The 23,896-nt window shown below is 41.6% G+C and overlaps 1 protein-coding gene across 2 annotated transcripts in view; it reads left to right on the top strand.

Moving 5' to 3' along the window:
• GSE1 (Gse1 coiled-coil protein) overlaps positions 1-23,896 on the top strand; it is a 150,958-nt gene that overhangs the window by 36,349 nt on the left and 90,713 nt on the right. For both annotated transcript variants that reach the window (XM_053448281.1, XM_053448280.1), the window contains exon 2: positions 2,171-2,312. In XM_053448281.1, the coding sequence (XP_053304256.1) occupies positions 2,171-2,312 (142 nt within the window). The remainder of the gene's footprint in view (positions 1-2,170; positions 2,313-23,896) is intronic.

Genomic DNA, 23,896 nt, shown 5'->3' with positions numbered 1-23,896 from the left:
CGTATGCTTGGCTAGTTTATACGCTTTAAATACACTGTATAAGTGAGTTAACGTACTTTGTAATAACATATGTCTTAACATGCTTGTCCATAGAGGGAGAGCATTATATTTCTTTCTCTGATTTCTATATGAACATATCAGCTACCAGGTAGTTTGTGCATTGAAGGTACTTTAGAATGCCTGGATTCTGGAACTATGTAATGCAATTCCGCGTGGGTAGCATCTTGCTGTGCCCCCTTGCCTGGGGCATATTTTGCCATTCAAATTTTACATACCTCTTTTATGGCCAGTGAATGTTACTAATACAGAGGGGGAAAGCGAAACATTATCTAGCACAACTTGGAGTTCAGTGAATAGACCTCTAGACAAAAACAGTAATGAGATAAAAAGTGGGCTTTGATTTATTAGGATGTTAATCATACAAGAGTTATCCTGTCTGTTAGACCCCTTGACCCTTTATAAAATGCGAAGAGCTTTGGTTTGGGAATTCATGAACTACATTCTTGATACAATGTATTCCATCTAATTGGACATCAATTTTCAATTCATCTCCATTATAAAATATGCTTTGTTATGTTACATAGCAGGGAATAGAAGCCATTCCAGACCCTTTTACTTTTTTTTTTTTTTGCTATCGATAGGTGTGCGTAAACCAAAATATACAAAGCATTGTTGAGAGTATATAATAATTGATATTATGCACAGTCTGGCCTTCGGTACATGATAGTTGAATTACCGAAGCACAAAGTTTACCAGCTGTTCCATTTACTTATTATTTATTAACCCGTGAACAGCTCGGCGGACAGAATTAAATCCCTGGAATCCTCAGTCCTCCGTGGCATAGGTTGCTGGGAATCGTTGAACGAGTTAACGCATTTATCTGCCAGCAGCTTACTGCACTGTGCAATCTGGGTCAGATTTCACAGGGACATTAACAAACACTTTGCCACACACAGGCCAGCTGCCTGTGCCGCGGAGGCAAAGATTGGTGTAGAGTGTGCATGCTGCACCTCAAGTCTGCGCCCCAGGCGTGACCTGTAGTCCTGCGCAATAAGCCAAATTAAAATTCTGTGTCTTCTTATGTTTATCAAGAAAAAAACTGTTCATGTGTTGTATGCTAACCCATGAAATAGATGGCAGGATTGGAAAGCCCATCTTCATAGAAAATAAATCATCAACCTTTCTTTTCAGTACCTTCATATAGTTCAGATCTTGTGCTTCGAGATTAGACAGAAGATAGGAAGACACTAAGGATATTCCAACATTATTTTTGTGTACGGGGTAGACTTTATAAAAGTGCGAGACGTCATAGTATCAACGCAGTTGTTCTGATGTTTCCCGCAAACACGGTTGTTTGAAAGACCAATACTTTATATCATTGTGAAGACCACCTTTGAACCACATTTCAAGGACCAGCGAACGAATGCAGAACTAATGTCCTGTTGTCCCTTTGTAGTACAAATATGACGGTAATGTCACAGGTATAAGATGGGGATGCCTTAATAGTATCCTATTGTTTTCATATTTAAAATAGATATTTTGTGATGGATACGAGGCGCAGTAATGAATGTATCCAAGATACTTTCTAGAGCCTCCTTTTATAAGTTACATATGGTAACCCTTATTAAACAGCACCGCAACCTCCTGTCCTTTTATGTATCAGATGTGATGGGAGCGTGAATGGTTTATATAATAATGCAAACATATTTTTCTTGGCAAATATAAATGTTGTTACAATAAATCCTTCTACAATGAGGCAGTGTGACTTTTTCTTTTTAATGGACATGGAAGCGGGACTCCATATAAAACACATTTTAAAAATAAAATTGGCGCCAGCAGTAACATTTTAAGAGATTTGGCTAGATGTTTTCTCTCTAAGCTGTGCATCTCAACTCAGAAACAGTTAAATCGGGGTTGTTTATAAAAATGGATTTTATAGAGTTGCATTTAGAAACTAACCCTGGAGAATGTGTCTTTTCTGAACTTTTCCTTGAGACAAAGCTGTAATTGTTTAGCTTTTTATATACATGGTGTGAACACAGTGCATTTTAAGCCATTTAAAATGCCTTGATGCTGCTGCCTCTATGCTTCTTGTTAACATATGTATGGTATACATTTGAATGTCCAGTGGTTTGTGGACGCTAATAGTTTTTCATCTACCTTTGTCCAGATTAGCCCTCCTTCCCGGGTGACCAGCATTACAGTAGCATCCAGCGGCAATCCTCTACCGGCAGAACCTACAGGCAAGGAACGTCCACTGGTCCGTGGTCAGGAGAGTTTGGATGTGGAACGGGCAGATCAATCAACTGCAAGTAGGTGGCGCTTTTGCTCATTCTTTATATAGATCAGGGTGTCCAACGCTGTTCTGCTGGGTTGCGCACCTTCCAGAGTCAGGGTTTTCTCTACATATAATTATTCCTTTATTAATATGCATCCCCAAGCATTCTATTCAGAACCACCCCACACACTCATGGTGCTGGCAGCCCTCAAGGATTGAGTCTGGACCCCTGATATATGAAAAGTACACACTGTGATATATATCATAGGGGTGGGCATTGCAATGTATTCTTTTACTATACTTTGTCTGTCGTCCCTCTGACATACACAGGATTCTTATCCCTGACCTCAGATCAGTTCTTGTGCAGGATACCTAATTGGTTAGGTTTACACTTTTGTGTGAAACTCCAATGAATTAAACGGTGTCCAGGTCCGCTTTCATTCATTAACCCCGGTTAGTAGTTCATACAGAAACGTGGAATGGACGGACAATGTGACACGTCTTCATGCTGGTGATGTAAGACGGTAGTTTAAAGACTCCTCAAAAGGTAGGAAAGATTAACGTGGCCACTCCAATTTCCTGCAACCACAAGTTCTTCTGAAAACTTTAGATTTACTGCCTTGTGCCCCATGCCTAACATGACAGCACTGAAAATATTCAGGAACCCAGGGCATCTTGTCCTTGGGGAATACTCATAAACTTGCTAAAACAACCAACTTAATACATTGATGTCACTTCAGAACCTAACAGGTTAAAGGATTTTAGGCAGCATTACAACCTTGCCCGCTGTTGATGTTACACAGCCCCAGGGGCAGGACAGGTGCTACATTCACCCTCTCCTCCCTCCTCCCTTTCGCCCCCTGATCCCAGGGCTGGTGAACTTGTTTTCCAGTTGTAGGGAGGATCCATCCGTTGGCCGACAGCCAGCTGCTCTTCCTGTGCTCTCTGCTGCTTTGGGCAGATAAGAGGTGTGCTTGTCACTCTGTTCACCTGTATGAGGAAGAGGTCAGGCCAAGCCTCAGCAGCTTCCTCCTAATGAACCCTTTTGTATAAGCAGATATGATAATATCACACAAACTTATCACCTTTGCTGCATAAATATTGAAGGGGCTTTTGAAAAGTTGTGCCCTCTTGGTCTTACTAAACGGACGAAAAATGTGGACCAACAATCGTACATGCAGGGCAGCCATAACTCATTTCGCCCTCAGCCTAGATGAGCCAGGTAGCAATTGCTGTTAAATTATTCTGCTGTCAGCCTAGCTCCAAACCATTTTTGGTCTATGATATGCACTATGATGGATGCTTTCATATCTGGCTTCCAATATTGTATCATGTGCCACTTATACACAGGCATCCTACGCACCGGCATTCTTTCAGCCCTGCTTTAGGCTCCTGTCAGATAGAACTAGGAGATTAATGGCTCAGCAGGGCATTTTGGGGTGATCTTTGTTGCTTAGCAACAATGAACATTTCCTGCCCTTTTTAGGAGAAATGAGGTCATAGGCGTGCAATGTATAATGGTGTCAGTATGTACTTGTAATCTATGGACCCTCCATGCTGAGATGAACATGTTTATGATTTATTGTTCAGTAATGATTCTTAAGCCATTGTAAATGTTCCACCTCCACCTAATCAGATCCTCTACTGACATTCAAGCATTATAACGTTTATAAACACATATATGAACATGACAAAATATTTCATGTAAGCAAAGGCTACATTGTAGCCATGCCTTTTGTTTACAGGCAACATACAAGGTTATGGAGAAGTCAAGCGGAAGTCATTGTTGCCAGTGTTAACATTTCCCTATAAATGAAGGGCACATGCAAAGAATGGCTGTAAATGCCACAAATGTGTTAATGAGCTAACATGGTGTCAAATGTGGGTGTACATCTGATTTTCATCAAGGAATACAGCTTCAAACTAACATTTGAAAAGTGTTAGTTACTGATGAGAGGCAAATTGCATCTTCTAGGCCTGGTAGCCACTGATCCTGTATGAAAGCCTTTTTTTTTAGCATATCCCAAAACCTTGCCTGTCATCTAAAAGAGGGCTTAAGCAGTGCTGATTTCATCACGGCATAGGTTTGGGCTCACAGGCTGGACACGGACGGGATGAGTAGGCCGCCAGCCTGCCTGCTTCTTTCTTTTCTACCCCTCCTCTCTTGGCTTAGAGGAGGAAAACGGTCCTAATTTGCAGTCAATAAATTAGCCGTTGCTGTGAGTCAGGAGCAGCGCCAGGCAGACAGGCGGTCAGGAAGTGGCTCAGAGTCGGAATCCGGCCTTGGAAGAAGGGGGGAGACCCAAGAGAGCGGGAGGCAGTGGAGGTGAAGCTACTGCATTGCATTCTGTCTGTGTGGGCTTAGCTAGCAAGAAAAATGTGTAGCTGGACTTAGTATAGAGGTCACCTCTGTCCCCTACAAGACCTCACAAGAGGCGCAGTGACATCCTGATGGAGGGGAACAGCAGGGCATGGATACCAAGCTGCATAGGTGAGTGTGCGTCTGGCAGACAGGAATAGGGAGTGGGTGGAGAAGGTGGGACAGGCAGAAGGGGCAAGTTTGCAGTAAATCCACTCTAGCTGCCTACCACCTCACACAAGTGTGTGCTGTCATCTAAAATACCCCTTTACACCGACTTGCAGAATGAAGCCAAGTTACTCTTTCCTGCAAGTGGAAGTCATTATTAACCTTCTCGGTACCTGAGATCAAGTTTTAATCTGAGCAGAGCATACGCTCTGTCAATGCTGGACGTATGATGGTGCTTTTATGTGTTCTGGAACCCAGGTATACAGGCGCACAGATAATCCAGTTAATTGTAACACCAATGTCTGTATCTAGAGTACCATTGGAGTGTTTGTTATCCACACGCTGACTAACATTCTTGTCAGGCAGTAATAAATTTAACCTCTTCTCTGCTGGTGTCTGTTGCAGTTTTACTGCCAGCTCAATTAGGTAAATCACACGTCTTTAGGAGCTGTTAACATGGTATTCCCTGTGGCGTGGGTGGGTAAGAGTCTGAGAGAGTATTCACTGTACAGTTAACTGGCTGGTTGCTGGCCCTTGTTTCCTGTGCCATGCTGTGCCAGCCTTCCCCCTGTGTGTCTGTGATCTGTCTCTCTCAGTATCACTAGTTCCCTGTCATCAGTAGCTGGCTGTTCCTCTGATCCGTCTTGCCCCGTCTCTGTGCTCCCTTTCATCTTTCTGTCTGTGTATAATTAGCTGCTCTCTTCACACCTCTGCCTTGCTCTCAGTGTATTAATGTGCCACTTTTAATGTCTTATTCTTACTCTCACTGCTCCATTAGCTCTGCTGCCCTTCTTTGAATGTCCTTCCTCCTGTTTCACAGTGCCTTGTCAAGTCATTCTTTACAGATGTCTATCCCCCTTTATATTTCTGGCTTAGTACTTACAGCCCTATTTTTCTTTTAGTTAGTTTTTCTTTCCAGTTTCTTTGTTTACTTAATTGAAAGCATGCCATTACCATTGCACTATTCCCTAGTATTTGCTAGCGCTTTATTTCTAATTGAAAGGCAGATTCAATGACTCTGTAAGACCATAAAGATTCAAAGGCTCTGTACCTCCTAAGACCATAAAGATTCCTTGTCTTTTTGCTTCTAATGACATGTCAAGTGACGCTCCCTAATGCCATTTAACTGTGTTTGCGTTTCCATGTTTATATCCGTCTGTCTCCTGTTACCCCTCTCACCTCTCTGTCTTCCACCATACCAGAGCTTTATGTAGTTTCTATCAGTTATACTTTGTTCAGATATATATGCCTTTCAAAATAATACAGAGTGTTTTGTACAAGGATACTTATGTGGTCTATGTAATAAATATACACCTGGTCACAGACACAGGAACTTCCGTGGCCCCTTCGAAGGCGCCTAGGGATTCCAGATTTAGGAAATGTAAATGTGGCTCTCTAAATAGTGAAAACTAAGTAGCCACATGGTACAATGTATCTAACCAAAGTATCCCATCATGTGGAAGTCCCTCCTGCCTATCGGCCATTAGGTGTATCTTAGTGTGTGATAAATATTTCTTGTTGGTGGAGCCTTCTCATTCATGATGTAACTCATGAGGAGGAATGGTCTCCAACCTGTGGGAGTACAAATCCCTAACAGAACCATCCTAGAAATAAATGTCTCAAAGCATCTCATCCTTCCTGGCAACGGCACATAAGTAGCTGTACCATGTGGATGGCTCTGTGTGCACGTGCAAAGGTTCCGTTAGTGTGCGATTATGTGCTTCTTTGTGCACGCTGCTGCCTCTTTATTGAGAGCAATGGCTGCAGGGCAAAGAGAATTACATTGGAGACAGTGGCTTTGGCAGCGGGCCCGTGTTCTCGCTGAGTCTCTGGTGGGGGTGTATGAGAGGTGAGGATATGACAGCCATCTCAGGAGCGGAGTTTATTGCTTTCTGACATGTTGGAGCACAAAAAGAGCTCAGCGGGTGCTTAGCTTTTCCTGGACACACTGGGGGAGGAAGATATTACTACCGAAACAGCTCACCTCCTACTACCCCGGCTTGCATATCTTTAGAGCTGCATTTTCTGATCAAATACAGACGAGTTACCCCTTATCTAACGCAGTTGTGTACACTGTACCCTTACTCTTTGGGGCCTGTGGGCTTAGTGATACAAAATTTTGATCCCACTGTTGAGAAGTTATCCTGGACAGAAACCAAAGCCACAGATCAAATCACATCTAACGGTTTGAGGCAGAAAGGAAAGCCTACGGGTGGCGGTAATTGCAGCCATCAAGCTGTGTTTCCTGCAGAGGTGTGTTATGAAATCCACGTTTTGCCTCATTTATCTTGCTACAAGGAACCTTGTACTACATGGGTGGCCAGTCTGCCAAACTCCAGCTTATGAAGCACTGCAATGCTATCCGTACTTCGTGGAAGCCTTGCCAGGGATATTGGGAATTATAGTGACCCATTCATTACAGATTCCATTAAGCCTAGAGGACCTTGAGCCCAACACCTTTCCTCCATATGGCGTTAAGACACGTCTTTTATTGGCGAGATAAGGACCTGCATAGGAGTCGCTTTTACTGCTAAAATAAAGGGAGAGTTTATTTTACACATAAAAAGCACATTTAAAATCCGGGCAAGCAGGCCTGGAGTGATGCCAGTGTGTGTGTGTGCGTGCAGATGGCACGATAGAGGGATTATTCTGCAGGAATTTATGCTTTTTCCTGTTGGTTTGTTTATATATAATTTAAAAATACAGAATTTGCAGCCAGATGAGCTGCATTTAGCCAAAGCCCCAGCTCTGTAGTCTTCTGTAACTGTTCGGTGTAGTGTTACAACACGGCTACCATTTTGCCGGTTTAGAAATGCTGCATGTATCGACTGGTATTTTTTTTAAACCCAGTACATGGATGTGTTGAAGGTAGTTGCATCTACTGTTGGCAGCACTGTGAAGCGTAACCTGTCTTGCAAATGAAAGCAGTGTCAATCAGAGAGATACTCATCGTGTCTCCCTCCAGAGCCCCTGATTAATGTCCCTTGTCATAGGCACCCATAGGGTTGATGGATGGGGACAGTTAGTTGTATGATAGACCCTTGAAGCAGCCCTTGGGCTAAGGCTGTGGATATCTGTGTATAAACGGTTAAAAACTCTGCTGGGTGCTCATGCGTGGATTTTGCAAGCAGATGCATTAATGGCCAGTGTGTGAAGGATCCATTGTGTGGCAGGGGAATGTGAAAGAGGAAGAGAGAGCTGTGTGTTAACCATTAAACGGCCAGTATGTGTGTACAGCGCATCCAAGGGTTAAGGCACTTTTTTAATTTGGGATTCTTGGCACCTTGGTTTATTGTATTCCTTTAGGTAATTGGCGAGCAAGTTATAGTTATCCAATGTATGACAATCCGGTGTTAGGTCAGTATAAGCAGCACTGTGCATTTAAGAGCAACACGTGGCTACTACAAGAAAAACACCTGCCATAAAGGGATTAACTGCTAGTACAGGGTCACGCAGCTTAGTCATTTGACCTGACCTGAGGTCAGATGCCACAACCCTAAGAGGTCATCTTAGTCAACATAGAGAATTAAATCATCATTTGAGGATACAAACTGTTCTAAGATGAAGGAAAGCGAACAAACCTTATCTGAAATGGAATCTCTATTATCCCGAATAGCTTTCTCACATTGCGTAAGACTCATTCAAGGTTCAGTCTGTCTGTTTTCTCTGTAGCCTTTGTCATTTAAGATGTAACCTCCGCATTGGATATGTAATCCATGTGTGACCTCCCTATAGCGAGCATGGCCTATCTGTGTAACTCTAAACCTTCCACTTTATCACTGTAATTTGCTGTCTCTTGTTCTGTCCTAGTTACACTTGTGTCGGTGGCTTTTACAGGAAAGTATTTGTTTCTGCAAAGGTTCCAGTCTTTCCTGTCTCGACTGTCAGTGCAGGATCGTCATTTTATGCGACTAATGCATTAAAACAGCAAATAGGAAATAATTTACATATACTAAAGAAGACACGAAAATAAAGGGACTTGTGTGCAAGTAATGAACTCTGTGCACAGATGATAAATTCTGTCACAGTACTAGATGTAGATGATTAATGAAATATGAAGGGACGTTTAAAGGTAACACGTTAGTTTACCTTTTTCACCACCATATCCTGAACCTTCAGCTCATGTGGGTTTCTACTCACTAGCCTACAATGCAGCTCTTCTTTTTGGGGACCTGAAAGAGTTAACCAGAGTTTGGCTCATCGCTGAACCTGACCGCGCTCCCTGTAACAGAGAACGTCCAGAACGCCTGCCTCTCACCTGCTCCATTCTGGATGTCGGCAGACAGGCGCATTCTTGCTGGCAGAGACTATTGTTTGCTCCCCTACCACAGCCCAACGAGTTTGAACAGTCGGCCCTTGGCAGTGTGACCCTAGCAGGTGTTTTGAGAGGGATAAGCTGAACCTGCAACCACTTGCCAAACTGGAGAAAGGAGGGGGAGGCATTTAACTCTTTAGCACAGCAAGGTCCTTGTATTTGAATAGGACCAAACCCCCCCCCCCCCGTTTCTAATCGGATTTGTTATCTCAGCTTTCTGCAGAACATATGTCTATCCCAGGCATGATTTGAATGTTCATTGTATTCATCCATCCCCTTTTTTGTGAGTCTGTCCTACAAATTTAAAACTCATTCTGTAAATTAGTACTTCCCGACTTTCCTCATTAGCTTGTATTTTCTGCCTCTTCAGAGCATGAAATTTCTTAAATCACCTCTGACACTTTAAGCTGAAACAGATAATTCTTTTTTTTTAATAATATATACATCCTGCTGCCTTCTGAGATTTCACTTTCATGCAAAAACTATATATCCTAGCTAGATATTTGTGTCATGTAGAGACAGCCTCATTAACACTTTGTAATGACTTCTTCAAGAGTGATGATGATGATGATGATACAGTATATGGCAGTATAGCTGAGCCACGGGCAATACAGGGCTCTGATCTGAGAGAACCAGAGTATTCCAATAAAAGAAAAATGAAAGGGAGGAGGATTTATCTTTGTGACCCATGACTGGAAGAGGGTTGGGGAGCACACAGTTGGTTTCTCTGGAGAATAGGTTCTTGTTGGGTTCTCTGCTTTTCCCATGGTGATTCAGACAATTCAGAAGAGTTCTTCCAATAGGCATGGCTCATCTCTCAGCTCCTCCAGTCCTTCACAATGCTCATCCCACTTGGCTGCTCTATAATAATGATATGTATTGGTAAAGTTGCTATCCTACACAATCAACTTGATTTGTTATAGGGTTGTCATTCTGGGGCACACAATCTTGTCCTCTTGCTTTTGTTCACATTAGGAATAACACCTGGACACCAGTGCAGTGGACTTTTTGGCTTGTGGGCTATTAAGATTGTTTTACAAATTTACTAGCAATTTTCTGACCGAGCTTATGGAATTAGACAAGCGCAGTGATTTATTACTTAAGTAAGTCGCGTATATATTTGTTCAAAAAGGGATGCATACATTACTAGTTGAAAGCATCAATTTGCTAGTCGACTGGAGAAAAAGTAGAAGTAGCTTAGAACCAGGTGTTTATTTTTACCTGTAATACGTTGCATGAAGACCTTGTCATTTTAAAGCCCTGAGTATTTGTAGCAGTGTAGTCTGTGCATAAAAACATTGACTTGAACTATTCTACAATGTAGACTCCCACATTGCTGCGGATGCATAGATGTTAACTCCTGCAGCACCATTCCCAGGCATGTACTTTCGCATTCCTGGGCCTGTTCACTGTGGGATTCTTAGCTCTGCCCACACCTGAAGGAACCACTCCTTGTTCTTTGTGGGATCCATTTAGCCAAACCGGCCACGCTTCCTCTGTACCACTTCCTTTATCTGTGGGGTGCACCCTCCCCGCACCTCTTTGCCAAAGCGTCCAGCTGGATAAGGCAGCCTGTGCCTTTTGTTTGTAGTAGCAAGTGACAAACAGGAGCTGCGGGCCACATCCTGTCTCTACAGCAGCCTGGGACGTCGCTATACAGAGCGAGATTGCCTAGTGGGTGACTCATGCAGAAACCAGCTTCCTATCTATGTGCCGACCACAGAGGTGAGAAATTTATGTAAACAGCGCTAGCGTGAAATGACAGCGGTACCTCAATGGGCTGTGTGATGTTTGGATCCATGAATAGCTGGAAAAGGTTTATGAAATATATTATCAGAAACAGGCCTGTCTTTTTATTGCTAAAGTATTGTGGACAAACAGAGTTTTTCCTTTGTTTGCATTATATTTCTTGGTTAGCGTTACTATCTAGGCTCAGACCTAAATGATTGCAAAGATTTCTGCCCCACACTTTCCTTCCCCTACTTAAGTATATTAGGTTCTGCTGTCTTTCCCCTACTCCTTCTCCTCCTGCCATGAAGATACATAAAGTAACCCTGTACAGATATTACTGCTCAGTCTGCTAATGATCTTTGATGCCAGTCCACTGTAAAATCTAAGAACTTTGTTGGCAAATGGACATAAGCCATTAAAATCTATAATTCAGAGCGGCATTAAAGCAAGTGAGCTGCAGACTAGAGTAGAGATAATGCTGTTACTCCAGCCTCACAGAACTGTTCTGTACCCAGGCAGAGCCCATCTGATTAATTACAGAGGGTGTTGTGTATGGAGCATCTGGGAGGCATGTGATAAACCAGAGAGAAATTAATAGACCCAAATGGGAGGACAATATATTTGATGGATGGGTGTTCAGAGGTGGCTAATTTATATTACAAACATATATGAGGGGATGTGTATATAATTTGGTATGGATAGAGTTACGCCTGTCTTGTCCCTGCTTGAATTCTCTACTGTATTAACCTCTATCAGTCAATCAGTCAGTATGCACCAACACATAATAGCTTGTATCAGGGTCTTCTTTTCCTACATCTTGGAATCTTCAATGTGTACAGCGTTGTATGTGCATAGAATTCCTCTTATGTTTGGCTTTTAAATTATAATTTTAAGGCAGAGTTTCCTGTGGTTGGGGAAAGTCCAAGAATCCCTGTGTGTTTTGAAGGCATATGTATGATAATGGTATAGGCTCGGGTCAAACTGTGAAGTCATAACTCCCATGGCAGACGTGCCAGAACACTAAAGGTGTTATATAGGCCTATAAATCAGAGCGTACAGCCTTCCAGTGCCTCGGGAACTGCCAGAGCCCATATTTCAGAAACGCCTGATGAAATTCTTCAGTGCCTCTGATGACCAGACTGTCTTGTATAACAAAGGTTATCCTGCCGACAGACCGCTGCACGATTTATATTTGGAGCTGGCAGTGTGCGGAGCCAGCCTGGCCATGATTTCTTATGGCCACTGGCTAGAAGAAAAGAGAGTTGTGACCCTTCTCTGAGCGCTGGCTATGAGTAGAGCTTTTGGGCCCTTATAAAATGTGGTGAGCCTTTCCAAGCCACAAGATTTTATTTATTTTACAGTTCTATTAGAATTTTCTTATAGGACACAATAGAAAGTGTAGGAAAAGTTCCAATGTACAGACATCGGGGTCCGCTTGCATGTTAGCTTTTTTTAAAGGAGCTGTAGAGACTGTTGTGTTTTTAGCAATGAAATGACATCCATAATATGCATATATTTAATTGGTTTCACCCTCCGCCTCACTTTGAATACCTCTTGCCTTATTCACTGTTGAGAATAAGACTTTCTGTCATTAGCCAATTAAAGTTTTCTATCATAACTTGATACTACATTCTTTGCGAGATCTGGGTTGAAAACAGTTACCATTTTGTTGTATGTTTGCACTGAAATAAAAACAGCATATATAAATCGTTTTGATTACATTTGCCGCAAATTTGCAACAATTATAGACCAAGGTGTAACAGCAGTTAATCCATTTATAACTGTGAGCGCCTTAACATAAAATTAATTTGCATGTGGGGTCAGGTTGGGAATAGCTAACTAGTTGCGGCTATTAAAAATACGTCTGTTCTCCATATATCTATCCTTGCACACCTTATTTTTTGCGTATGACATCATAACATACACCGCGGTTAGAATGGTACATCCCTACTGCGTACCTAGTTCTGCACCTCTTGTTAACTGGATTCCAGAATGTATCAGAGCTACATAAAGGTGTCCGGAGAGGTTAGAAAAACCATGAATCACATTGACATCAATTAGAGAGTACAAGGTAATGGCACCTTCCAGGCAAGTCAATGGCCCTTATCTGTCTGCAAGTATATCTGTTCCTTTCCAGCATTGCTGTGTGGATGAGAGCTCAAAATTTCTGAGAAAGTTATCCTACTGGAAATTGACAAGATACAGAAAAGACTCCCTAGATTCAAAAGAAAGACAAGAGCAACTTCTAAACTATTTTAGATTATAATGAGTTAAGAGGTAGCTGATTATACTGGATAATTAAGGAGAAATAAAGAACCTTTTCATATGTACTGCCTTGAATTCGAGTAATGCCTTGGCTTGTAAATTGCAATGCACCTTGTAGAATGTGCAATTAATGTCTCTTTTTAGGTGCTAATAGGTAAAAATCTAATCTGCCGCCAGATCTAATGGTCGCCATGGGATTTAGCCATAGGCACTATAAATGTGTTATTGACAGTATGGACAGGTTAATATTTTAGGCTCCGTACCCTTCTGTCCTAGGACTTGGAGACATACCTGCACAATACAATGTTGTAAACTATGTAGGCAAAGCTTACAGCGCGCAGAGTATGTGTGACCCCCCACACTCGGTAAGTGATTTGTAGAAATGATCGCTGCTTCTGGGTGGTAGATCTAGAGGGCTGTATTTATTTTAAATTCACTGAGCATTCAATTGGAAAAACATCCTCTGGTTAGCAGGGTAGAGGATAACTTCTGCGTAGAGAGGTATTCCACTGCCTGGCACCAGAGGGCAGCAGCTGGCTTATCTTCAGCTCTGCGTCACTGATTGGTATAATGTGAAAGACTCCAACGTGATCTGTAGCGATGTACAGTTACAGTACAGCGTACATAGGAGTTGAGCAGTTCCTAATGTTTTCTGAAAGGCAGCATGCCTCTTTCAAACAAAAAAAAAGCAATAACTATTTTACAGAAATATTAAGTGCTGCTATGCTGAGTAAAATGTGCAGAATTAGCTGGAGGTTTCAAGTGTCTGGTTAAGTCAGGTAGAACTCAGATGTGCAGGGTCCTTATGTACCTCTAAGAACACTGGGTTCATCTACCTTTCAGTTAAAATATATCCAGCCTTATTTTACGTGTGAAGAACTTATCTGTATTGGGTGGAAATGTGTAAAGCAGCAACACCGTATCGTCACCTTCATCATCTCCCAGGCATCTGTCTGGCATGTGCATAATCTAACCTAAAGCCTAATGTAATTTCTGCTAGTCAATTAATTAAATTATCCCATCAATTTAGCTAGTTTGGTCTCATTTAATTGTGGCATCCATTTTTTCATGTGCTTTAATGTTACTGATTAAATCAGCATCCAGTGGCTAAGTGCATACGGTGGGTCTGCTCTGTGTCACCCCAACTGATCCTGGCAGTACTGATCTTGGACAGTTCCTGAGAAACATAACACAAGCCAGCTGTGGGAAGCAAACAGTCCGTGCACTATGTGGGAATGACTAGAAGAGCCCACATAATGAGAGACAGGGATGCATGCTGTTTATTGAAGTAACTGTAGCACGTAGGACATTAAACGCTTCTCCATTATTCCTTGGCCAGACAAGAACATACAACTTAGCCTGACATAAAGAGAACAGCGTGGCCTCTCCAAGGTGCCTTTCGGTTTTCGAGAAGCGATCCTTACTATGCGTCAAGCACAATTTAATTACTTAATAAAATTGCATCGTAGGGATTTATCATCAATGCTTTTTCTGTTGTTTTGGGGGGATTACTTGTGCAGCATTTTAGCCCAAAATGTTCTAGCTATGTGAGTCTTTATTTTTTTCTTCTTCCCAGCACCATAAATTCCCCTTCGAGGCAGCTTTCTATCTCCCGCTAATGAGAGAGACAGGTAGAGCAGAGGAGAGAAAGCTGCCTTCTCATACATAATTTGTGGCCGTGTTGTAGTAATACATCTTCAGATTGGTATTTTTCTGTATGTGTGTGAGGGACGATGGACTGCATTATGCTTTCTCAGCACATTAACTCCTTCTGGAGAAGATGACTTGAAAATGCTTTAATAATTTTCTTTATAATGTGTTTCCCCCTTTATAGTTTGGCGTTCTTTATGAGAACAATTTTACATCTATCGAGACAGAATTTTAGATGTGATTTCTTTGTACTTTTTCAAATAATCTCAAAAACACATTTGGGATTATGCTATAGGAACCGCTTCTGTACCATCTCTAGCGCATGGCTGACATAGTGACCCGGGTGGTTGCGCCATTACCGCATAAAATGTGGTTCTGATTGCACCAGCAAGGAAGCTAGATGAATAACAATGAACAGAGGAAGGCAGTTTGCAGCCCGGTGAATTAAATGTTCATAAACTAACATCGAGGTGCTTAAAAAAGTAGGCCAGAGCCATTAAACCTCATTAATGTCTAACACTTAGCAGCGACACTTCTCTCGGCCTTGGACACCGGTTTAATTTGATGAGTGTTAAGGGAGAATTAGAGATTAATTGTGATAGCCAGGGTCCTGCTTTTATCTTGGCACTCAGAACTGCTGCTCTTTGAAGGCACAAAGGCTGGCATTATTGTTCGAGAGAGAGTGAGGGCTGGCTTCGCACGTGCGCGTCCATCCTGTCTTCCAGGGTTTGTAATAGACGGACTGAATTGCAGGGAGCGGTAAAGAAGAAATAAAAAAAATGTGTGGGCCAAAAAAAAGTATTTTAACAACAAACAAATATTTGGTTTGGATGCAGGATATTTACTGGGCATTTACACTGATTTCATAAAAATTCATAGTCGCCTAAGTCATGCTGCACCTAACACTGTTACTTTGTTACGCAATTGAATGAAATCCAAGATAAAGGTTCATCCTTCCCGGATTCCTTTATCTGTTGATGGCAGATCTGTCTGATCCAAAGAAGTATGACCCTTATCTAATTTTGCCTCGTAATGCATTTGAAAAATGTGTAACCCAAATACTCTTGAACAATACTCCGACTGTTTTTAATGTAGTTGTTATAAATTCACTTCTGCTAAAAAGGCATCCAGTCCTTTTTTGAAAGGATATATTGTTTTTGCCCACGCAACTTCAGACGGCAGTGCATTCTTTATATATAATCGCTCACCCCCTCAAATGCTGTTGTATACCCGGAGTCAAACATGCACATGCTGGCACATGTACTCAAACAAGTACTGTGAAATGTTTACATACAGAGGCCGTCATCGATCCATGCTCAGGCGGTGCCAGCCACACATATTTCAGACACGTCATGGTAACCTGGTACATACACGGCGCAAATGTAAGCGGCTTCTTGCTTTAAAAACACGGCTGATTTACACTTTCTCTGCACCTATAACATCGTTACTACACAGTTATTACTTTGAGACACCTAAACGTAGTTACCACCCAAGAGGTAAAGAAGAAGACAGTCCATGAGATCTTACAATCTAGAGGTTACATATACGTGGCGATAAATTAGCTGAAATGCTAGCAGGCATATGCTATGACTCTAGTATTTCTCAGCCTGGCCTTCTGGGAATACACACATCTGGAGCCATTTTGTTTAAGTAAACTCAACACTTTTGTAAATAAAGTCCATCTGACTCCTGCCAGGAGATTGCCCACTTCCCCCTGTTTAAAGTCTAATCCTTCCCTCCTTCTCCCTTGGTTGTGAGGAAAGAGTTTTGACCTTACACAATGTCCGTGTTTCCTGCATGGGGTAATCCCTCTGCGCGCAGGAGAATGATGCCAAGATTCCAGACTAAGAGTCATTCCCTCTGGAAGACCTCTGTGCTCCGAATCTAGCAGCCCAGCACAAAAAACAGGACTCCATTGTAAGTATTATATAGTACTAGATGGATCCTAGAGTATATTGGGTTTATCAGGGAACCTATATGTATTTACTTCAATATCACACAGGATTTGGGATAAATCCTTTTAAATAATTTAGGAAGACTGTAGAAGAAGGTTTAAAGGCATGCAGAATCAACAAAGCAATCCCAGCCTCTACAAAATGATTTGTTACAATATGTTGTTAACTTTACGGATCGTTTGCACATTTTGCAATAGTTTGTAAATATTTGATACATTGTTCTGCAGCTTCTCCTGCTTTTACAATTCTGTAGTTTTTTAGGAATAGATTATTTGAAAGACTCTAAAGTGCAGGCAGTGCTAGAGAAAAAAATGATGTAATATACTGTAAATGATAAATTCTTAACATAGCCTGACCTTGTGCTCTATTTTACCTTCCTTGGACTCTCTCCCTGGTTATGTATCTGTCCATCTCTCTTTATATCTATACCTCTTCCCATGGCCCTTCCACTGTTTCTGTCCCAGTCGTTTTTCTCGCTTTTATTTTCCCCCTGTTTTCCCTGGCAGTGTTCATCTCATTCTTTATCCTACACCTGTTTCTTGCAAAATTAATGCAACCCAGGGCCCAGGAGCAGCTTGCAAGGAGGAGGAGGAGAGACACCAACACAATACAAAGCTGAAAACTTCAATTAAGTTCATTCCTGTGAGGAGTACAGATCCCCAAACGGCATCAGAAGTAAATGTTTGTAACAGTCTGAAGCGGATCTGCAGTGAGTGCTGGAATTTCACTAATCGAGCATCTTACTGTCGGAGGGTCAGAGCTGAAAATATAATGACCTCCAGTTTTGTGCTGGTTTTCTAGTGATTTATGTGCTTTTTGAAACGGGTCAGAAAATGCATAAAGAAAAAAGCATAGCAGAGGCAGCTGCGTTTCCATAGACCCTGGCGTTGCTACACAGTGGTCTGCTCTCTGAAGGATAACTAATAATGTTCTTCTAACGTGGCGAGACATGGATGGCCAGGGGAGGAGGAGGAAGAGAAGGGCATAGTAAAAAGATACATGGCTAGTTAATCAGTTTGCTGATTAGCTGTAAATGTACTCATAGATCGTCAGAGTGGACTTGAATTTAAGGTGATGAAAAAGAAGAGATACGCACATTTGCGTGTTCTAATCAGGCTAGGAGATTGAGATATTCTCTGCCAAAATGTGTTGTTTTCCTGATTGGCTTCTTTGTAGGTGAGAGGCAACTAACCAGGAGATATCCATCTGTTATTGAATAACAACCACTATAATCCTAACCCAGTCTTCAGCCAATAGTCTTGTGGGTTTTAGGTCATTGAGGCAGACCTATCATTATAGGTTAAGTAGTTTGTCAACAGAGAGCTAACTATGTTCCAGAGCCGTGGATGGACCACAGTAGGTGGCTATACATCTAGCAGATAAAAAAGGGTTATTAATAGATCAAACATCTTGTGAGACAGCTCCCTTGGTTATAGATGTTTAATAGCAGATAAGGAGCTTGTGTATATGCATATAAGGGGATGTTTGGTGTGCAGAGAAGATCGATAGTGAAGTACGAATAGACTTGGGCCCGGTACACTCACATGAATCAGGATCAGGTTTAAGCATATTATATGCATGACATTGTTATACATTTCATGGACAGTCAATTTATTTCTAGCTGTGTTCAGAGGGCATTAGACACCAGTATTTGTTTTAATACACAAAGTGAAAGCCACAGGAGGTGACTATGACCAAAAAATACTTTTCCAACAGCAAGGTGACAAAATTCATCATAAAATATTTTTGGATGATCATTTCTTACTCATTGATATTTCTTAATGGTTCTTAAGAAGTTAAGAAAATTCCCTGCTTATTAACAATTGTTATTGAGCACCACAAAGGTATAGAGTTGTACCATAGGAAGAAAGAAAGCAAAATTGGTAAAGATGATACCTTTTTTGGCTAACTGATGTATAATGGATTGCAATCTATTCTTCAGGCAGGTATAATATCCCTGAGGAAGCTTGCAATCTATTATATCTCAGTTAGCCAATAAAGGTATCATTTTTGCCAAATGAGCACCACAACAGAGCCAAAAAACCGAACTCGCATTCTTGCCTTTCTGGTGCGGCAATAGTTAAAGACATTACGGCACGGTGTTACCGTGTTAAGGCCGAGGTGGGGGGTGCGGGATTGATGAACAGTACGGAGAAAAGGACACACAGCCAGGAAGAAAAGCTGGTCTCAAGCCTCTTTTATAAATTATTCATTAGCCCTGATTTTACATTATTCTACTTGCTACTGCTACAACCTGTCAGTAAATAAGGACTCTGCATTATTTATAGAACTGGAACTGCACGGCTTCAGCACAGACACTCTGCTATTATTGGGGCTGCAGAGCGCTTTCATGTTAAAAATAGACAGGACGGATGAGTGAACAGGGCAGTGAGCCTGTGTGCATCTATACACCGGGGCTTTAACCTCTGCCGTCCGCTGCACCGTTACCGCTGCCCAGGGGCGGCTGCACTTTATCTGGATTGGGAGCAGCCGGTCAGTGATCGTTCTAGTTTAGGGCTCACATTTTATAGGACGGCAGTGCCTTTGGATAGAACGACATGAAAATTCTACATGTAAATTTGTTGAGTCTCAACCCAGGAATCGACTCTTTCCTTACCCGGCAGATTAAAGCAAGCGTTAGTAATTGCTGTAATTTATTTTTAGGCTGCATATTTCCAGGTCTGCCATTACCGCTTTAATCAGTTGTACACTACATCATATGCCTTGGGCTGTACCAAAATCGGATTTATTATTTTTTCTTAACAAGGTTAACCTAAATCTTAAATCTTACAGAGAATGTGTCCCGCACGCAATAATGTAAACGCGTTTTTCCCATATAGTTATAATCAATCACACACGATTAAAGAATTACATTATAATTCCAAATTATTAAAAGACTGAGGCAAGCAAATACGATGGGCCATAGTATCCTCACGTCACAGGTGCTGCTCCTGCTTTTGGTGAGATGAAAGAGTTAAGCTTGTTTCCCTTACACACAAATGTAGATTTAATCCTAGATTTTACCATATTTCCCCACAGACTCAAATGAAACATGGAAAAATTGCTTAGCATTTAACAGCATTCAAAAGGCAGTGTGAATTAGAAAATATTAGGCAGGCTTCAGGAATATTTCACTGAGAATTGTGTGTTTTTGACGGAGGCAAAATAATTATTTTTTTCTCTTCCCATTTTCTGTGTATTCCTTGCAGGCTCAACGTTTGGGATCTCTGTCTTGGTTGGTGCCAATAATTCAGTGATTTGTGGCTGTTCTGTATCATAAACATTTTGCAGATGAGAAATCCATTCAGTTTGTCACAAAGTATCCTAATTATTTGATCGTTCAGTTGTTAATTGCTAGGTTTCTATTATTTATTCTTTGACGCTCCGGGATCTGCCTCCACCCCTTTGACGTAAAGGAAGCGCTGTTCAGCTATTTTGCAATAAATAGTAATAATAATATCCCCCAATCTTCCAGTTCCCCTCCTCCTACTTGATCCGCATCTCATGTGACAGTTTTATTGGCAGATGAGCCAAGCTAGAAGGATTGGAAGCTATTTACTCTGCTGAGGCCATGACTTTGGGAGAAGACAGTTAACATAAATTCACATGATAGATCCGGGGTCAGTCTATTGAACCTGTGGCTGATACACTGAGATCTGTGCAATAACATTCCACTCCCTGGCTTTGCAGTGCACTAGGCTACATTAAATACACCTTATTTATAGCTCGCCAGCGCTGAGCCGCGGGTACGAGAACACATCTCTTGCCTCCATCATCTAATTTTATGAAGACCATTAAAGCCAAGCCTATAATTTGCACCTTTTTATTCATTAGACTCTGGTGCAGCCATAAGTCAGGAATGCAGAGGGATTTAGATGCAGATCCAGTAGATAAAGCTCTGACAGGCCAGATGTATTTTTACATTAGTGTGCCTTTACAATAGTTTATGTTGAGAGAGCGGAATATAAATTGTGTTATTAAATATGAAGCACTCTAGTAGGAATGTCTTGCCTTCCCGTTTGGAGAGGAGACGGTAATCAGGGAGGAGGGAGAAGGCAGGAAGGAATTTTCTGTACTAATTTCTCCAGGGTCAGCGGGTAATTTTCTCTTGTATTTAATACATTTTGTCATTAGAACGGCTTGTTTAGATCTGAGATCAGACCGTCGATGGACTTCATTACGACCATTTTAATGTAATTCTAGGCCTGGGAACCTTTAGCTTAACCGTTGCAGCATGTAGTTGGTACCCCTGAAACGTGGGAGTGATTTGGAGGATGCGCACAATTAAAAAAAAAAATTACTGCAAAGGCAGCGTATTCATAATTGTATTTGAAATCGGTGACTGGCTCTTGGCACCATCATTTCCTTTTGTTTGAAAAGCAGCATATATTCAGTAATTTCTGTGGTAGTTTTTATGTCTGACGTGGCACTAGTACACTGCACTTTCAGGGTACTGAGGCTTTTTGGAAATATGCAAATATTCTTGAATCCACATTGCGTCCATGTCTTCAGAATTCAATTATTGTACAGAGAGCAGATTTGTTATTGGTGCAGTAGTGGTGCAATCATCATTTAGCGTTAGCAGCCAGGTAAGGTTGGCGCGTAACATTAACCTGCGCTCCGTGATGAATGGATGGATAATTTGTGATAATATCTGAGGATGGCTGATGCAGCTTCTGAAATGAGGACTACACAGGACTGCCCACCCATATATTATCATTAACCTCTGACCAGTCATGGTTCATATTAATATACCCCTCTGACCAGCCATGCAGACTCGTCCATCCTTCTCTTTCCATGATTCATTGTGATCTCACTAGAGATCCACTTAAGATGACAGAAGTTTTTATTTGTTGTCCTGTGGGTCATGAAAGTCGTCGTTTAATTGTGTCATTATGCCCCTACCTGAAAGGAAAGACAATTAAGCTGTCTTTATTGGATCAATGCTTTCAATATGACTGCTTATTGGTTTATCCCTTCCTCCTCCTCCATTGCCCCTTTGGTAGCATTTGATTAACAGAGGTGCCAGACGATGCTGTGACGTGCTGTGGCCTCTGTGGGGCAGGAGAATTTGTAAAGTTCAACTGAGATGTAAATATTTTTTGGTTTATTGTATGTATTGTTTGTGTTTTGTTACTTCAATGCTTAACCACCATTAGATACAGTGATCCAAAGTCAGTGACTGAAGTATACCATTCCCATTTGCATACTTAACTTTTACCCATGATGTATAGACTTACTGGGTTTCTTCCACACCTGTGTTTACTTGCCAGGGAGATGTATAGCACCTTTCTATAGAGTGCATCAGAAGAGCCAGCCGTTAAATCTCACTTAGACATATAGACACACTTGTTTCCATCCCATTACATGCTGATCATTTAATGCATGTATGTAGGCATTTCTGGACCCTGGACTGACACTGGACATGTTTATTCTTGGCCTTTTTGTAAATGAAATTTACCAATATAACCCTAATTCCTTAAAAAGGCTATTTCCGTAGCCTTTACTTCCTCATCTGGATGGTTCAGGCATTGATGGATTACGCTTTCTGTCCTGTTTCAGAAGGTGTGATCTGGGTCCTTCAGTTTTGAGAAGTTATTTATTTTCAATAGAAGACAAGTTGATAAGGGCACTGTGTATATTTTATATACAAGTATGAGTTAGGGACCTGATCTGTATCTGGAGGGGATAAGCAAAACAGTTTATCAGCTTGACGTCTTTGGTATTTTGTTTGCTGGAGAACTGGTGCAGGTTTGCAGCAAAATGAATCCCCTGGCCTATGGATTAGGGAAATCACTTTGCTCACCCTTCTGCTATAATTTCTTTTACCTGGTAAAAGAAAGTTCTGACACATCAGTCGCCAGATGCCATGTAGGATTCTAATGTCCTGAACAAGCTTTTTATGAAACACTGGAAGATTTGTATCGCCTCTCCAAGCTAATTAATACCAAAACCCCTGGCTGGCGATGCCACAAAGTGCCTGTGTTAGTCTTTGGACACCTGCTGATATCTCGGCGGGACTGTCTGTGTCATTGTCTCTCTGTGTAGCACCAAACCTCTCCTCTGAGGGCTTTAAACCTAGTTACTAGTAGATATGGCATTTAACATGTGGCACTTTGGCTTCTCAGTGTCTCTCTAATTGCCCGCTGCGGAGAGGTGAAAAGGGCAAAGCTGCAGAGGAAGCGGGAGGGTGGAAATTCACCGCTATGTAACCTCTTCCTTACCAGGCAAGGGGGCTTACTGCAACAGAAGGCAGTATTTCAATATAGATAAAGAAATGTGCTAACAGAACCTGCCATCTGCTTATAAACCCTTTCATGCCAATGGTGTGAGTAGAGTGCCAACTCTGGCACAACTCTATTTTGGTGCCAAACTGATCAATACATTTTAAGCCTCTCATTATGTTCAGTGACACCAAAGATATTAAATGTCTATCGGAGAGGGAACGTGTGCCTTTGAATCCATCAGGTGATATTTTGTCTAATCTCTCATGTCTCACCATTACTACAAAAAAGGACAGCATGACAGAAGGATAGAGTTTCCTGTGTATGTTTGAGACAATGCTCAAAACACAAGCAATTAGAAAACTCTAATGTGTGCAGTCCTCTCACACAGTATCCGTAATCGAACGTGCACATCAGTCAAACACTAAGACCTGTCCGGTTTGGGATCTCCGAGGACACTCCATTAAATCCATTCACCCAACTTGTGAAAATGAACAACACTGCAAGGCTAAATCGGGCCAGCTAGAGCTTGCAGCAATTATACTGTAATTAGACAGAAGAGACCCTAACTAGATCAGAGCACTTCTAATTACTGCTTTGTGCAGCATCCCCACTGGCTCCCCCTAATGTCCTCTAACCCCTTCTGTTTTATTCACAGATATATTGTAACAAGATGCAGGGAGAGTCATGGGGAAACTGTAAATCTCAATTAGAAAGCCATTTCCACGCAACACAACCTTTTATGGTTTGCTTAAAATATTTTCTTCAAAGATATCTATAACTTCCTCAACCTTCCATAAACAATACTTTTTAAATACTGTATTTCCAAGGAATTCTGTGGGTGACTTTATATATTTCTATGTTGTGCTACCTGCATCATATGTGACCTTTATGTGCTGCCCAGTGTCTGATTTTTGTAACCTGCCTGACATTAAATCCGGTTGCTGTGGG

The sequence above is a fragment of the Spea bombifrons genome, chromosome 10, assembly GCF_027358695.1.
Source record: "Spea bombifrons isolate aSpeBom1 chromosome 10, aSpeBom1.2.pri, whole genome shotgun sequence".
Classification (NCBI taxonomy): domain Eukaryota; kingdom Metazoa; phylum Chordata; class Amphibia; order Anura; family Pelobatidae; genus Spea; species Spea bombifrons.
Note: the sequence above shows the minus strand (reverse complement) of the source record. Positions and strands in the feature narration are given on the sequence as shown.